This window comes from Odocoileus virginianus, chromosome 13 (genome assembly GCF_023699985.2).
Source record: "Odocoileus virginianus isolate 20LAN1187 ecotype Illinois chromosome 13, Ovbor_1.2, whole genome shotgun sequence".
Taxonomy (NCBI): domain Eukaryota; kingdom Metazoa; phylum Chordata; class Mammalia; order Artiodactyla; family Cervidae; genus Odocoileus; species Odocoileus virginianus.
The window spans coordinates 2,711,199-2,730,150 of NC_069686.1; the positions used below are offsets into that span (position 1 = coordinate 2,711,199).

The 18,952-nt window shown below is 36.3% G+C and overlaps 1 protein-coding gene across 4 annotated transcripts in view; it reads right to left on the reverse strand.

Annotated features, from left to right (window-relative positions):
• GULP1 (GULP PTB domain containing engulfment adaptor 1) overlaps window positions 1–18,952 on the reverse strand; it is a 313,204-nt gene that overhangs the window by 101,573 nt on the left and 192,679 nt on the right. For all 4 annotated transcript variants that reach the window (XM_070475889.1, XM_070475888.1, XM_070475891.1 and 1 more), the window contains 2 exons: window positions 18,852–18,926; window positions 12,504–12,565 (listed from right to left, as the gene is read on the reverse strand). In XM_070475889.1, the coding sequence (XP_070331990.1) occupies window positions 12,504–12,565; window positions 18,852–18,879 (90 nt within the window). In that variant the 5' untranslated portion in view covers window positions 18,880–18,926. The remainder of the gene's footprint in view (window positions 1–12,503; window positions 12,566–18,851; window positions 18,927–18,952) is intronic.

The following is an 18,952-nucleotide window of genomic DNA, read 5'->3' on the forward strand; positions in this document are numbered from 1 at the left end:
GCGAAATGCCGGGCTGGATAAAGCACAAGCTGGATCAAGATTGCACAGAGAAATATCAACAACTTCAGATATGCAGATGATACCACCCTAGTGGTAGAAAGTGAAGAGGAACTAAAGAGACTTTGGATGAAAGTGAAAAGAGGAGAGTGAAAAAGCTGGCTTAAAACTCAACATTCAAAAAAATAATATCATAACAAGCGGTTCCAACCACTCATGGCAAATCAGTTTATTTCAGTTCAGTCTCTCAGCTGTGTCTGACTCTGCAACCCCATGGACCACAGTACACCAGGCTTCCCTATCCATCATTGCTCCTGGAGCTTACTCAAACTCATGTCCATTGAGTCGGTGATGCCATCCAACCATCTCGTTCTCTGTCATCCCCTTCTCCTCCTGCCTTCAATCATTCCCAGCATCAGGATCTTTGCAAATGAGTCAGTATTGGAGTGTCAGCTTCAACATCAGTCCTTCCAATGAATATTCAGGGCTCATTTCCTTTAGGATGGACTGGTTGGATCTCCTTGCTGTCCAAGTACTCTCAAGAGTCTTCTCCAACACCACAGTTCAAAAGCATCAATTCTTCAGTGCTCAGCTTTCTTTACAGTCCAACTTTCACATCCATACATGACTACTGGAACAACCATAGCTTTGATTAGACTGTCGTTTGTTGACAAAGTAATGTCTCTGCTTTTTAATATGCTACCTAGGATGGTCATAATTTTTCTTCCAAGGAGCAAGTGTCTTTAATTTCATAGCTGCAGTTGCTATATGCAGGGATTTTGGAGCCCAGAAAAATAAAGTCTGTCACTGTTTCCATTGTTTTCCCATATATTTGCCATGAAGTGATGGGACCAGATGCCATGATCTTCGTTTTCTGAATGCTGAGTTTTAACCCAACTTTTGAACCATCCTCTTTCACTTTCATCAAGAGGTTCTTTAGTTCTTCTTCACTTTCTGCCAAAAGGGGGGTGTCATCTGCATATCTGAGGTTATGGATATTTCTCCTGGAAATCTTGATTCCAGCTTCTACTTCATCCAGCACAGGATTTCTCATGATGTACTCTGCATATAAGTTAAATAAGCAGGGTGACAATATACAGCCTTGACGTACTCCTTTCCCGATTTGGAACCAGTCTGTTGTTCCATGTCCAGTTTTAACTGTTGCTTCCTGACCTGCATACAGGTTTCTCAAGAGGCAGGTAAGATGGTCTGGTATTCCCATCTCTTTCAGAATTTCCCAGTTTATTGTGATCCACAGAGTCAAAGGCTTTGGCATAGTCAATAAAGCAGAAATAGATGTTTTTCTGGAACTCTCTCACTTTTTCAGTGATCCAACGGGTGTGGGCACTTTGATATTTGTTTCCTCTGCTTTTTCTAAATCTAGTTTGAACATCTGGAAACTCACGGTTCACGTACAGTTGAAGCCTTGCCTGGAGAATTTTGACCATGGCTTTGCTAGCGTGTGAGATGAGTGCAATTGTGAGGTAGTTTGAGTGTTCTTTGGCATTGTAGATGGGAAAAAATGGAAATAGTGACAAACTTTATTTTCTTGGGTCCAAAATCACTGCAGATGGTGACTGCAGCCATGAAATTAATAGATTCTTGCTCCTTGAAGGAAAAGCTATGACAAAACTAGACAGCATATTAAAAAGCAGCGACACCACTTTTCCATAAATGTCTAAATTGTCAAAGCTATGGTTTCTCCAATCGTGACATACAGATGTGACAGTTAGACCATAAAAAAGGCTGAGAACCAAAGAATTGATGCTTCTGAAATGTGGTGTTGGAGAAGACTCTTGAGAGTCCCTTGGAGAGCAAGGTGATCAAAGCAGTCAACCCTAAAGTTAATCAACCTTGAATATTTATTGGAAGGACTGCTGCTGAAGCTGAAACTCCAATACTTTGGCCACCTGATGCAAAGAGCTAAATCAGTGGAAAAGACCCTGATGCTGGGCAAGATGGAGGGCAGGAGGACGAGGGGGCAACAGAGGGTGAGACGGTTGGATGGCATCACCGACCCAATGGACATGAGTTTGAGAAAAATCTGGAAACGGTGAGGGACAGGGAAGCTTGGCATGCTGCAGCCCATGGGGTCACAAAGCTTCCGACATGGCTTAGCTACTGAACAACAAAAAAGTTTGACTGAGAAGTGGCTGTTCCAATCACCGCAGCTACAATGTGTCTACTAAATTGATAGCATTGATGGAGTTATTGGGCTGCATCTGAGCACACCAGCACCACAAATCTAGATTTTAATTTCCCCATATCAATGACTACTGCATACATTTAGCTAGAAGTTTCAATCTTAAGTGGCTTAAGATGTGGCTTACAACTAACTCAGCGTTAGTATACACAGGCTGTAACCACTGCATATTTGAGATTTCATCTGTTTTTTGTTCTTTGTTGTTTTTTCTCTGGTTTTGTTGTTGTTGTTGTAGTTTTTAAGCCAAGCAAGAGCTTACAGGCTATAAATGCTGAGAGAGATCAGGCTGTGAAGAATTAAAAAGCCTGGTTAGAAACTACACAACTCACTAAGTAAGGAAGACCTAGAGGGTCACAGCTCAGCTGAATCTTCTCTCTTGTCAAACATAACAAGTTTCAAATAATGTGTGTTTCATATACGAAGTTGTGATACCTCTAGAAATCAATGAAATGTAACAATCTTTCTTTAAAAAACCTCTCTTTGATCTTTGTATTTTACTTGTTGGTCATCATTTATTTAGATTCCTTCCAAACTTTTTGTTTCATGTTCCTGTTCTCTCTCTCCAAGGAAGTCATAAGATTTTAAGGTCAAGACCCATGTTTCTACTTGTTTTGGATTCACTCACTTTCAGAACTTGGAACACAGTAAGCAGAAAATCAAGGAATGCTGACTCTTTACTGCCATATGGTGCAAAGTAGTATAATCTCTCTAGAACTGTATTCTTATATTCTTTGACAAAGCTAGAAATTTCATAAAAAGATAAATACATCATCCTTTTGGGAGACAGATATATTTTAGAATAAAACTTTTAAAAAGTAAAAGTTTTCATGAACAATATGACAGTTCTTCATGTGAGAAATGACTATCTCACACCAACAGAATAGTAAGTTCATGAAAAGTTTCCCAGTATTTCACCTTCTTATAGAAAGGACAGTTCAGCAGTGTCACCAAAAGATGCGAGGAGTGAAAACACTACAGTCCTCCTTTATGACCCCGTGACTGTGGCCACGGACTGAAGTCAGCCACGCTCCTCTGTCCATGGAATTATCCAGACAAGAACAACTGGAATGGGTAGGCATTCTCTTCTCCAGGAGATCTTCCTGACTCAGGGGTCAAACCTGGGTATCCTGCATTGCAGGTGGCTTCCTTACTGCCTTAGCCATCAGGGAAATCCCATAGTCTTCCTTCAGTTCAGTTCAGTAGCTCAGTCATGTCCGACTCTTTGCGACCCCATGACCGCAGCATGCCAGGCCTCTCTGTCCATCACCAACTCCCGGAGTCCACCCAAACCCATGTCCATCAAGTCAGTGATGCCATCTTGCCATCTCATCCTCTGTCATCCCCTTCTCCTCCTGCCCCCAATCCCTCCCAGCATCAGGGTCTTTTCCAATGAGTCAACTCTTCACATGAGGTGGCCAAAGTATTGGAGTTTCAGCTTCAGCATCAGTCCTTCCAGTGAACACCTAGGACTGATCTCCTTTTGGATGGACTGGTTGGATCTCCTTGCAGTCCAAGGGACTCTCAAGAGTCTTCTCCAACACCACAGTTCAAAAGCATCAATTCTTCAGCGCTCAGCTTTCTTCACCATCCAACTCTCGCATCCATACATGACCACTGGAAAAACCATAGCCTTGACTAGATGGACCTTTGTTGACAAAGTAATGTCTCTGCTTTTAAATATGATATCCAGGTTGGCCATAACTTTCCTTCCAAGAAGTAAGCATCTTTTAATTTCATGGCTGCAATCACCATGTGCAGTGATTTTGGAGCCCCAAAAAATAAAAGTCTGACACTGTTTCCACTGTTTCCCCATCTATTTCCCATGAAGTGATGGGACCAGATGCCATGATCTTAGTTTTCTGAATGTTGAGCTTTAAGCCAACTTTTTCACTCTCCTCTTTCACTTTCATCAAGAGGCTTTTTAGTTCCTCTTCACTTTCTGCCATAAGGGTGGTGTCATCTGCATATCTGAGGTTATTGATATTTCTCCCGACAATCTTGATTCCAGTTTGTGCTTCTTCCAGTCCAGCATTTCTCATGATGTACTCTGCATATAAGTTAAATAAGCAGGGTGACAATATACAGCCTTGATGTACTCCTTTCCTGATTTGGAACTAGTCTGTTATTCCATGTCCAGTTTTAACTGTTGCTTCCTGACCTGCATACAGGTTTCTCAAGAGACAGGTCAGATGATCTGGTATTCCTATCTCTTTAAGAATTTTGTACAGTTTATTGTGATCCACACAGTCAAAGGCTTTGGCATAGTCAATAAAGCAGAAATAGATGTTTTTCTGGAACTCTCTTGCTTTTTCGATGATCCAGCAGATGTTGGCAATTTAATCTCTGGTTCCTCTGCCTTTTCTAAAACCAGCTTAAACATCTGGAAGTTCATGGTTCACTTATTGCTGAAGCCTGGCTTGGAGAATTTTGAGCATCACTTTACTAGCATGTGAGATGAGTGCAACTGTGCGGTAGTTGGAGCATTCTTTAAGGGTGGTCAAAAATTACCCCTAAATTTACACTTAAATGTTCTAATTATAACAGCAATAGAAAGCAAATCCACTATCCACCTATAAAGCCTATCAGCTTTGCCTTCAAAATACTCAGATGCCCACACTCTTCTCCTTCAGCTCCTATCCAGCATCAAGTCAGAGTCACTTTCCTTGTGTGAACCTCTCCACTGGACTCCTGATGTGTGTTCACCTTTGCCTCTTAGCAGCTAATTTCTGTTAAAAGCTTGTTTCACTTGTCACTGTTTCTCTCAAAACTCTTTAAATTGAGTGTTTCTCAAATTTTACAGTGACCAATGCCAGAGAGGTGGAAATTACCCTTCTTGAATTTTTGTGACTGGACTAATAATAGAATTAATACAATATAGATTAATAGGAGAAAAGAAACATATTTTAATTCACATACAATGAGGTCTTATAAAAATAGGACCGGACTTAAGAAGTGTCCACAGCACGCAGCTTTTATACTTTCAAATTTTTTAGACAAAGAAACAATAAATTTGTGAGCTACTAACAGGACAAAGAAACTTGGTTTTGGCGTGTTCAGTTAGTGAAGAATCTAAACAGAATCTGGGCTTGTGGTACTAAAGCAGTAACGAGGTTGGTGCATATAGGCTTCTCCTCCAAGTCCCCTATCTCTGGTAATATGGGTGCCCTACCACCTTCAGATGCAGGCAGGGGGGACCTACCTTTAACACCGAAGATTTATTCAGTGCTTTCAGGGAGACAGAAAGGCGGGTTAGAGTGTCCCTCCTGTGTTGTGATTTTTAAAGTACTTTTATTTAAATGATGAATCAATATGCCACTGTGGCGTATTTTGGGGTAGCATGGTCTGAGCCCTCAAGAACTATAGGACATACTCTGCCCTTTCTGCTCTCCTCCACATGCAGTTACTATCACTTCTCTATAATCCACTGAGTTCCACCATCCGGGGCCTGGCTAGTACTTGGCTAGGCAAACGTGGTCCTACCTTGCCCGTGATAGCTGATCTGCAAATGCAGCCACAGGCCTCACACCTTCACTTCCCTGAGGCCTCTGCCCTCTTCAGAGACCTTCCCTGACCACTTCATGTAACACAGCACCCTCTTTCCCACTTCTCCCAACCCTCAACATTTTGCTTTACTTTTCTACATAGTAATAACTACAGTCTGGCACGCTGTATTAATAAATAAAATAGTGTGTTAACACTACATTATTTATATGAGTATTTACTACATAATATGTAGTATGCTGAATAAATAACACTCAGTTCAGTTCAGTTGCTCAGTCGTGTCCAACTCTTTTCGACCCCAATAACACTAATACTGTATTAATAAAATGCACACATTGTTTCCTTATTAGCTGTCTCTTTAAAAAGTCTTATTATTTTGCTTATTATATGTAAGTCCCAGGGAGCCAGGACCTTATCTGTTTGGTTCACTAATCAATTCCTATTGTCTCAGTGAGAACCTGGCATAAATTAGGAGCTCAATTCAAATGAATAAGTATATATACACAAATGAATCTATATTTACACTTTACCATATGTTTCTATTACTCATACCATGTTAATTTACATGTTTCAGAAATCACATTAAGACAATCATATTCAATGAGGACATGTGGTTAAACTTATATGTGGATCATCTCTTCTATTAAAAATTAATTGTTCTTTTAAGAAACTCCCCCTCCCCATTATTATTTCAAAATTTATAGTTAACGATGGTAAAGTCTTTAGTACTACATATAGGCAGGTTACTGATTAAAGGCAGTGGCTTTCAAACTCTCAATAAGATTATGAACCATGGTTTTCTGGAGTAAATTGATGTTTATCTTATGCATTCTGAAACTTTTTTTTTTCTCTCTTTTATCCTTTTTCATCTTTAATTGCATACCTATAATGGCCCATTGCATTGATTTTATGAGCCAATTTTTTTTCACAGAACATAACGTTCAGTTTGAGAAACATCAGTAGAGGGTACATAGGAAATATGTAGAATTCCCAATGATTAGTATTAATGTTGTCACTGCTCATAAAAACAACAACAAAAACAACAAAAGGAGACTAATGAATGCTACATTGAGGAAAAAAAAACTTTTGAAACCAACGACTATATTTTATATCTATATGTGATCTGAAATAGGTATACTATGAATATTAAATGAGTATTTGCTATACAATATTAGATAAAATGAAAGAATGTGGAACTAAAATATGTTCCTAAAAAAGAAACTAAAGGAATTAGAATATAAAAGTAGAATATTACTTTCAAACTTAAAACATTTAAATGTTATTACATATTTCCCCATGAAGAATTGTAATTCTTAAACAGCTCTACTAAATTTATCAGATTAATTTGTAACCAGTGGTTGCCAAAAACAAAGTGATAGGAATCTTTTAGCGATATGATCATTCTCTCAGAGAGAATGAAGATATATATTTTTGTCTTCCCCATAAACAAATTATTCCTTGGTTGCATCAATTCTCTCCCAGGAATATTTAGCACATCTTTATTTTCCACTATATGCTGATCTACTACTCCATATAAACTTGGAAATATTCGCTTGTACCATTAAAGTAACGTTATAAGAAGTTTAATGTCACCCTTTCTCTCTCGATTCAAATAAACTTTCAGATCCCCATAGATTTATATCCCTAAACTCCTATTTGATTAGTTCACTGTACAAACTGCTCCTCTACCACTGAAAGCCTTCTCAACTCAGCTGTAAGGCCTTGTCCATCATTAGTGGATATTACTTCTGATGGTCAGTGTTATGTGTTAACTTCACCAGGTTGTACTATCCAGTTATTCAATCAAATACTAGTCTAGGAGTTGCCATCAAGTTATTTTGTATATCAGGCTTCTCTGGCAGTTCATCTTGTAAAGAATCTTCCTGCAATGTGGGAGACCTGGGTTCAATCCCTGGGTTGGGAAGATGCCCCGGGGAAGGGAATGGCTACTCCAGTATTCTGGCCTGGAGAACTCCAGAGACTCCAAGTCCATGGGGTCACAAAGAGTCGGACACAACTGAGCAACTTTCACTTTCTTTATTTTGTAGATATGAATAACATCTATAATCATTGACTTTATGTAAAGGAACTTATTCTGGATAAACTGGTTGGGCTTGATACAATCAATTTAAAGGTCTTAACAGAGCCTAACTGCCCTGCTATGTTCCTGGGGAATGAGAAATTCTACCTTTGGTAGGCGTCAGTTCCTGCCCAGCAGTTTTCAGCCAGTGCTTTCTGATGGTCTTCATTATGGACTGCAGATACCTGGCTGGCCGGAACCCTATCCCCAGTTGTGTAACCCATATCTTGAAATAAATGTGTTTATGTGTGTGGGAGAGGGGGAGAGGGTGGGTGGAAGAGGCAGTGGTGGTGCTCCATTCTACCAGTTCTGTGTTTTAGATGGAACCTTGGCTGACAAAGTACTTTACCAGTGTTATCATTTTATGCCCAGCACAACTCTTGTCATTTTGATGGCTTTAGGCCCTCTTGACAGAGTTCATCCTCCTCCATATGTCTCAGCTTGAAATGGTCATTCCACTCTTTTTTTGACCCTTGGAAAACCTACCTCACTCCTCCTCACATAAAATAGGAATGACTACCACTATACGAATCTCCATAGCACTCTATTAAATGTGACTTGAATGGGAAAGAACAAGATTGCCTTTTATGTAAGTTCTTTTAAAAAATATTTCCCTATGACATTAAGCTCCGTAAGAATATATCGGCTATGTCATATAGCTCTGAAACTTCACCAACATTCAGTCAAGTTTTAGCAATAGTGCCTTATACATACCAGTCATTTAATGAACTAATGAATAATGAAGTGTTATGAGGTACATTCCAATCCCAAAGAAAGGCAATACCAAAGAATGCTCAAACTACCTCACAACTGCACTCATCTCACACACTAGCAAATTAATGTTCAAAATTAATGCTCAAAATTCTTCAAGTGAGGCTTCAAGAGTACATGAACTGAGAGCTTCCAGATGTTCATTCTGGATCTGGAAAAGGTAGAGCAAACAAAGATCAAATTGCCAACATCCATTGGATCATAGAGAAAGCAAGAGAGTTCCAAAAAAACTTCTACGTCTGCTACACTTACTATGCCAAAGCCTTTGACTGTGTGGATCACAACAAACTGTGGAAAATTCTTAAAGAGATGAGAATACTAGACCACCTCACCTGCATCTGGAGAAATCTTTATGCAGGTCAAGAAATAACAGTAAGAACCAGCCATGGAACAACAGACTGGTTCCAAATTGGGGAAGGAGTACATCAAGGTTGTATATTATCACCCTGCTTATTTAACTTATATACAGACTATATCATGTGAAATGCCAGACTGGATGAAGTACAAGCTGGAATCAAGATTCCTAGGAGAAATATCAATAACCTCAGATGCAGATAACACCACCCTTAGGGCCAAAAGCAAAGAAGAACTAAAGAGCCTCTTGATGAAAGTGAAAGAGGGGAGTGAAAAAGTTGGCTTCATTCAGAAAACTAAGATTATGGCATCCGGTCCCATTACTTCATGGCAAATAGATGGGGAAACTGTGGAAACAGTGGCTGACTTTATTTTCCTGGGCTCCAAAATCACTGCAGATGGTGACTGCAGCCACCATGAAATTAAAAGACACTTGCTCCTCGGAAGAAAAGCTATGACCAACCTAGGAAGCACATTAAAAAGCAGAGGCATTACTTTGCCGACAAAGGTCTAGTCAAAGCTATGGTTTTTCCAGGAGTCATGTATGGATGTGAGAGTTGGATTATAAAGAAAGCTGAACACCGAATAATTGATGCTTTTGAACTGTGGGGTTGAAGAAGACAGCAAGGAGATCAAACCAGTCAATCTTAAAGGTATTAATCCTGAATATTCATTGGAAGGACTGATGCTGAAGCTGAAGCTCCAATACTTTGCCCACTTGATGTGAACAACTGACTCATTAGAAAAGACCCTGATGCTGGGTAAGATTGAAGGCAGGAGGAGAAGGGGATGACAGAGGATGAGATGGTTGGATGGCATCACCCACCTAATGGACATGAGTTTGAGCAAGCTCTGGGAGTTGGTGATGGACAGGGAAGCCTGGTGTGCTGCGGTCCATGGGGTGGCAAAGAGTTGGACACAACTGAGCAACTGAACTGACAGATGACATACAGAAAAAGAAGCAAATCTTTGAAGTTATACTGACGTCAGTTTTTTAAGCCTGGCTCTGTCTTACTAAGTTTGTGACAATTCTTTTGTTTTTGTTGTTATTTCATCTCTGAGTCATGTCTGACCCTTTCAAGACAACATGGACTGTAGCCCCCTAGGCTCTTCTGTCCATGGGATTTCCCAGGCTAGAGTACTGGAGTGGGTTGCCATGTCCTTCTCCAAGGGATCTTCCTGACCCAGGTATCAAACCCGTGTCTCCTGCCTTAGCAGGTGGATTCTCTACAACTGAGCCCTCTGAGAAGCCCTGTTGACAACAGGCATAATATTTAAATTTGCATCCTTAGTTTTCTCTTTTGTGAAGTGATGATAACATTAATAATCACTATATTGGTTCAAATAAATACTAAATCATGTAAAAACACACCAGAACAGTGCTTGGCATATTTTGAGAGTCAATGAAATGTAACAATTTTGTTATTATCTTGGATATGTTATTATGCATCAATTCATAAAATACATGCATATTGAACAACTAGAGTGAGACAGGAACTTTGGTAAAGCCAGTGAAAAATTACAAAAGATAAATTAATGATTGCTAACACTTACGAGTAGTAGTTATTTTTTTCCAGATACTGTTTTAAGACTTCATGTAACAACTTTATATCTATAACAATCCTAATTGAGAAATTACTCTTATCCCTATTTACAGATTAATAACCATAGACTAAGGTTAGATAATATGCCCCAAACTACAGAGCTAGTCAGTGTTGGAGTCAAGATTAAACCAAGGCAATCTGGTTATAGATTCTGTTTTTTACTTCTGTTGCCCCAAGATATTTTCTGTGGACATGGATTTGCTTTGCAAGTGACATATACTCTAAGAAGAGACAGAGAAAAATTTCAAAAACACCACTAAACAATCAGTCAGTCTTTAAAGTGCCACAAAGAAGGGAATTCAGAAAAAAAGAATGTTCTTCAAATATTTTTAATGCTACTCGGGCCACAGGATCTCTCAGGAGACCACATGAGAAGGAATGGAAGCAACCTGCTCCTCCACGTTCGACTGACTCCAGTGTGGCCGATGCTGCCGGGCCCTCTGCTCTGTGCCGGGTGTCTTACAGTCATCATGGGCCCGTGAACCAGCAACGGCAACGTAGCCATGGAGACAAGTGGATGGCCACTGTCACACTAATTCAAAGAGTTAACGATAGTTCTAATTACAGTAAACTTTTTTCAATCCTTTATAAACAAGTTTTTAAAATGAGGTACTTCAATCGTTTATAAAAGTGAATAATGTCTGGTGGTTTCACATGAAGGATATAATTCTATTATGATTGATAACAGAAAAAAAACTGGGCATGGGCTTTAAAGTTATAGTGGTTTTCTTCATTAAATTTTTTTCTATGAGGATTTCATGCAGTGTATCAATAGCTAACATGAGGAATATCTGTGGAAGAGATGGGTAATATTAACTTTTTTTTTTCTCTTAAGCTATTAACTAAACTTTTCATGCTAATTCATGGCAATCAATCCTCATGTTAACTTTACAGGGGAATTCATGAGCATCGTAGTGATTTCCAATATGTTAATTTTACAGAGAAAGCATTTTTGAGCATTCTCTTTGCTGCACAGTCAGGCAGAAAACATATAGTTGCTGCACGCTAGAAAGCTCACTGCTGAGCAACCCTCTAGAAGAATTTCTTCTAGATGGCCTTTTAAATGCTGCTTCCTGCTGATTCAGACTCAGACCAGTGCTCTAGAGGTTTTCCAAAGAGCTCTCCATTCAATAATTTTTTAGAAAATCTTTTCCTGAGATAATTCTTCATAACTAATCTCTTTATATCACACTAACCCACTGTTCACTGTTTATAAAAATAATCTTACCATTTTCTATTCCTCCCCCTGCCATTTCTGAAGTTGCTTAAGTCTGGCCCACTCTCTTATTCCCAAATACAACTCTTTAAAATTCACTTCTGTCTCTTCCAAATTTAAACAGACTTCTCTGAAATCTACTCTGTGTTTAGTGTTCATTAATTATAAAATAACACCTTTCTTTAAAGACCCTTCTGTAAATGGCATTCATTCATTTGGACAGTCTTCCAACAACAACAGTGAATCAAATCTTTGAAGACATGGAGTATGGATTGTTTCTATTTCTCTATTAAAATGCAGGACTTGAACAAAAGATTCATACAAAATATGCACTTTTCCTGTGTTTTCTTAATAGTTTAAGCTTTGTTTGTCTCCCTTTTTTGTGTGTTATAATTGCATTCATTAACACTGAAGCTCATTTCCAGACTAGTTTTATATTTGTCTGTGTAATGAAACATTAAGTATTTTTAAAGGAAACTAATTTATTTGTTGTTTTGTTTCTTAAGGCCATGATACTGCAAATAATTTTAACAACAGCCAAAGTCATTTGAAGAAAATACATTCATGACTTAAACAGAAATTATAAAAAGAATACTTATTTAGGAAGTAAAACAACTTCCCTTATATGCTAAAAAATTACTTTATTTATGCAAAGATTTTTCAGGGATTATCTACTAAGAAATAACAAAGCATAAACAATCTTTTTAAGATCAGTCATAAACTAGCAATAATACTATACCAAAATAATATTCAGTAATACCATATGAACTATTTTACCTTTGCATTATAGGGAATGTAATGTTTTGATAAAGCTTCAGGAGTATGCATCCATGTTTTGTCTGCAATGAAGAATACACAATGTTAAAGTAAAACATGAGTTCTAAGGATGTCATATTCATGCATTAGCATTTATAGAGTCTGATACAGGTGGGTACACTCCTAATTCTAAGACAGTTTTGCTAAAGTGAAAAAGAATAGCTAGTCAATTTAATAACAATATAACCACAAAGTAATTATAAGATTCTCTCCTTAACTTAAAAATCTTTTCCTTTTATAAGTTTTCAAATAATAAAACAATTCTGAATTTTTTCAAGAATACATTTTTAAAAACCAGTTGGGCTATGAGTAATTATATCAATCATGTGAATAACTGTTTTTCTTCCTTTCACTTGATAGTCTCATGAATTATAGGTTATTTTTGCTAATTACTTTTACAATAAATAGCAATCTGCTCTTTACTCATGACTATTATTCTTTAGTATCAAAAATTGACAATTTGTAAGGGGACATTTTAACATTAGACTAACAACTACATTTATACAAAACTGAAATAAATCAATCTACTAAATTCACTTAAAAATTAATATTAGGATAGTTTCTCAGTCTCGATTTAAAGAAACATTGACTGAGTGTCAACTATCAGATGTTTCAGATATAAATAATCTTAAATGCAGTAATTTGAAATCATTACATGATTCAAATTAATGCAGTAGAATAATGAAGCTTCCCAGGTGGCACAGCAGTAAAGAATCCACCTTGCCAATGCAGGAGACACGGGTTTGATCCCTGGAGGGGGAAGATCCCCCTGAAGGAGGAACTGGCAACCACTCTAGTATTCTTGTTTGAAAAATTCCATGGACAGAGGAGACTGGCAGGGTGTTATCAATGGGTTACAAAGAGTTGAACACAACTGGGCAATTGAGCATAGTAGAATAGTAGAAATAAAAGTAACTAAAAGAATAGAAGATATTGAAAGTAATTTGTATTATACATTATTAACAATAATAGAAAATAAACTTTCCTTTCAATTTTTGAATTTGATTTATATATTCCACATATCTTCCAAAACATTTTGTGGAACATATAAGCAGGAAAAAAGCTGTTAAAACAGGTTAATGTTTACACAAATCAAATTTGTTTCTTTTTTTTTTTTTTTAACAAACTGCAATTGTCTGTAGTAAAACTTCTCAATCTTCAAATATATTTTCTTCTTAAGTTGATTTTTGTGAGTATTTTACTCCTTATGGGAATTCAAAAATTTAGAATCAGTACTATAAACAGAATAAAATTAAAGACATATTTTTACCATGAAAAATATACATAAGTATATACTAAAATAAAAATCAGGTTACTAACAAAGCATTTTTAGCATTCAATTAGGAACATTTAAAAAGGATGGTAACAGAAACAAGTTCAATACCATTAATATGTTATCAAACTGGGGGAATGTGAAGACAGAGAAAATGGCATACATTTCTGGAATTTTAATTATTTTAAACCATTTAAAGGATACTGCATTATATATGAAACATGTTTATGGGTTACAATGCAATATTCAAAAAAAATTTGAAGACAAAACCATGAGGGATCTATAAAATCCTGTGCTCATGGTGCAATTTAGGGCTATTTCTGACTGCTGAAGTGGATACGTGACAACCGCACTTGGGTGAAATATCCTGAGAAGCAATACATCCTAGGCTTCAAAAAGAAGCATTAATATACAGACACTGATGTATAAAACTATTTCTTGTATGGATTTTCATTTTAACAATTTTATGATTTTAGGATTTTATGATCGGTACTGAATAGTGATATGACTAGTTCAAGAATAACTTATACTTAGATGTGGAAAATAGTCTTGTACTTGCATATTTAAATAATCACAACAGTGTACATCAAAGTAATAAAAACACCAAAGACTTGCCTTCAGGAAACCTAAAAACATATCTAATTTCCTTTTTTACCCCTTAACACAATTACTTTCATGTCTCTTTTTCCAAGACACTAAACATAGCTCAGGAGGATGTAAAGTCTAACTAAACTTTGAACATGATGGTTCATTCCAATCCTGAGGCAGAGAGATAATTGCTTTTTCCTATAAGACACTATTAGTTGAAAACTGATGATACTGCCTTTGTCATAGTCTCATACTGCAGTAACCTAAAAAGAGGGTGGGTATATCCAATTGTTACTGGTGACAGACTGAAATAATCACAGTATTAAATCATCACTGGATAAGCTGCAGTGGCTACAATGACAAAAGATCTACACCCACACACCAAGTGCAGACAATTTAATGGGTGTTCATTTCACACCTCTTGTATAGGTAGTGCACTTACTAAACCTGAAGGATTTCCAAAAATGAGTCGTTAATGTCATACTAATTTATATTTTGGCAAAAAAAAAAAAAAAACAGAACAAACCTACACGCTAACTTAAATAGATGTGGCTGACCTTGTAGAGAGGGTATAGATGATGGTCTTTGATCATTTTATGGACCCAAAGAAGATATTAGATACAGAGAATTGGTGAAAAAACAGGAATATAGACACTAGAATGTGTTCCTTTCTTAAAATTATAAAATATAATCTCTAACTTAATAGTGAGCATTCACATAAAAGTAAATGTCAGCATTTCAAAATATTTGACAGGTGTCAAACCACTTTTGGAGAAGGAAATGGCAACCCACTCCAGTATTCTTGCCTGGAGAATCCCAGGGATGAAGGAGCCTGGTGGGCTGCTGTCTATGGGGTCGCACAGAGTCAGACATGACTGAAGCGACTTAGCAGCAGTAGCAAACCACTTTGACTACTGGACCAATGAATCTGGTGTTCAAAATGTATTTAGATTTAGAGCTCATCTAGAAAGGTTCAAGAAACATCATTGTTCTCATTATCATAAGAGCTTAACAAAGAGAAAGCACCTATTTTTAATATATTAAATTTAAAACTAAGTATTGATGGATGAATGGATATATCTGAATACAATTTTTCATGAAAAGAAAATTACTGAATTATATTTAAATATTATTGAAATTTCAAGTGCTTTGTACTACAATTACACCTACTCATCAGTATATCAACTCATATGTTAAAGAACACAAAGTATAACTAGTTGAATTATTTAATCACATTTAGTCATGTGCTATGTTTTACATTTTTAAAATTAAATTATTTTTGATATAAATAGAACATAGGATTTTAAAAATTCACAAAAGTAAGCTAACATAGGGAAAGAAGATATAAAACATTCATTAAAATGTAATCTATGATTATGAGGTTAGATAATTTTTACAGAGATCTTCAAAATAGTCCAAAATGATGCAATTCTAGTATATTCAGATTTTTTCAGAACCCACGAGCACTTCTGCCTGTGTGCATGCTAAGTCGCTTCAATTGTGTCCGATTCCTTCAGACTCTGTGGACTGTAGCCTGCCAGGCTCCTCTGTCCACGGAATTCTCCAGGGAAGAATACTGGAGTGGGTTACCATGCCCTCCTCCAGGGGATCTTCCCAACTGAGGGATCGAACCCACTGACCCAGGGACTGAAGCTATGTCTCTAAAGTCTCGTGCTTTGGGGGGCTGGTTCTTTACTACTAATGCCACCTGGGAAACCCATTCTAATAACCATTAAAGCATTTGAAAAGAGAATCAGTGAAATGCCTGGCCAATTCAAAGAATACCAAACAAATACTAATTGGGAGATTTAATAAAAAGAAAAGAAAATTATGTTTAAGTTTAAGATAACAATCTCTTTTCCTTGGGTTTCTGAGAGCCAAGACGACTTAGTAAGTTTGCATGTAATAACTGAGAAAATTGGATACATGAAATAAGTTTTTAATGATAGAAGACAATCTTTCTTTGTTTAGAGTACAGTGAAGTATATGTTGATACTAGCTATTGGAAAGATGACTTGACTTACATGTTTTCTAGAACTATAATTACAGTTCCCAATGGTCAAGATGTATGAATTCGCTCATAAAATTCCAGTTTTGCATCTCAAATTAAAATTCAACAGATAGTGCTATTGGTTGAAATTGGAGCACAGGCTCCAAGAAGTTTTCTTTAACAACCATATTAAATGAAAGCATTTGAAGTGACTGGTGAACTTAAGGTAGAATTTCTGCACTGAGTTCCAACTGAATTCGAGTGAAATACTGATCAATAATTTACTGATAAGGATATTTAACCATTAGACTTGCAAAATAAGAGGAGTCAAAAGAAATTTAAAGAAAATGAAGCAAAACAGGAAATAATAACTGCTTCTGCTTCTTTATCTTCTATCAATAATTTTCCTTATAGTTGTACTCCTACTGTCTTCAAGTAAGACAAATATACAACCACTGTTTACTCATCTTACTATCCAACTCTTGGGATTTCTCAACTAAAATCACTCCAAATTACCTTCAGATAAAGAGTAAATTAGAAAAAAATCAAAGCTCTAGAAATATCTTTAAAAAATATGATAGCATGTTTAAAGTGATAAGTTGTGATGTGAGGTTTTTTATTAATTTATTAAAAATACTTCCATATTTCAGAGAATTATTTCCAGAATTTTTACTAGGTAAAGGGAATAAAAAGAAATGTGAATTTATTTTTGGTATATGTTTTAAATCAGAAGAAAGCTACAAAACACAATAAATGTCATTTGCATTACCCTTATTCTGAAGAATAAGTAAAATAATAAATTCTTAGTTTCCTAGGGTTGAAAAGTGCCTGAAAGTTCTTCACATTACCTAATCTCTACTGAATATATTAATCCTCTGAACCATACCCAAATGTTTGAACACCTCTCATTTCAGAAAAGAAAATGAAAATACTTTGAATAATTCCATTATATTTTGGCAAAATTTTGTTGGAATTTTTTTTCCTATGTTTAATCTATGATATTATGATTTACACCAATCTTTATTAAACTTTGTTCCATAACCCAATGACAGAATTAAAACATTAAAAGGTCTTCAAACATTGCAAGACCATACCATGGGTTCTCAGTCATGCTTCCACTTGTAATCATCATTGAAGTCATCCTAGCCTTTTTCAACCATGCATGTTATAATGTGTCAAGCCCTTAATGCAAGAACACACTGACTGAGGACATGGAGTAGAATGGAATAATCTATTTCCTGGTTCAAGATAGTTCATTATTCATTCATTAGAAAATGAACTAGAATCTTGACTTTATTTTTTACCTATGTATGTTTTACCTACATATTTTACCTACACAGCAAAGTTTAGCCATGTTTTACCTACACAGCAATTAACTGCATTTTCTAAATAATAACAATATAGAAATAAGTACAGAAGTGTTGTATTTTCTGAACCCATGTTTGGCAATTAACATTATCTTATTAACTTTATAGTGTAGATTATGAATTAACTCATCATTTTCCCTCCACATACCTACAATCCTACCACATCTGTTATCTCTTCCCACTTTCAGTCCCCTAAGAACTTGAGTAGCATTATTTAAGTATTCTCTCCCACTTCATTTATAGTATGTTAAACAGGAAAGAGCCCAGTGCCCACCACCAAAGAACTCCTTCTAGAATGGCAAGATACATTTTCTAACTCTACTGAACTATACAAAACTATCAAATTTTTCTATCTTTCCTATAAATGTATCATGAAATATTTTGTCAGATGCCATGTTTTCCTGCACTTTAAGAAATAACATGGAGAAGGAAATGGCAACCCATTCCAGTATCCTTGCCTGGAAAATCTCATGGACAGAGGAGCCTGGTGGGCTGCAGTTCATGGGGTCGCAAAGAGTCAGGCACGACTGAGCAACTAACACAACAACAGCTGTTTCTTTCATTCCTGTACTGATAATTATGATATATTTATACTTGTTTTAAATTTCTACTTTAAAATTAATAACAAATTTATTTTGGTCTCATTGCTATCAATTCACTTATTGTCAATCCTATACAGTTTTCAATAATAAGTGAAGTGTACATGCAAACACACACCTATGCATAAGTTAATTTAAATCACTATAACCTATGTAAGCTCAGGAAATTTAGCATTACGCTATGAAAAGTGAAGTTAGGACTAACTTTTTACGTCAGATCACTATTTTTTGCAATTTCACATCACAGAATAAAACTTCCAGAGAACATATTGTCATGTTTTCTGGACTAAATATATTAAACAGCTCCACTCTTTCATTAGGCTGATAACCAAAGAAGGTTAATTAGCAATGTCTGCAGGTTTCTGTTCTACTCTAACTTCATTCTGAAGTCACATGGTTTGATAATCAGAAAAAGTGATTTCTTAACATCTCTGTTTGATTTTCCCAATAATATTGAATTGACTCCCAGGTTCTATAAATGGGTACACTTACCTTTCTTTCTGCTAAAAGCACGGTTCATGATGAAGCTCAACCAAATTGATGTTCAGTTCAATCACACTTTATATCCTATAAAAACATAAAATAGCAAAGCT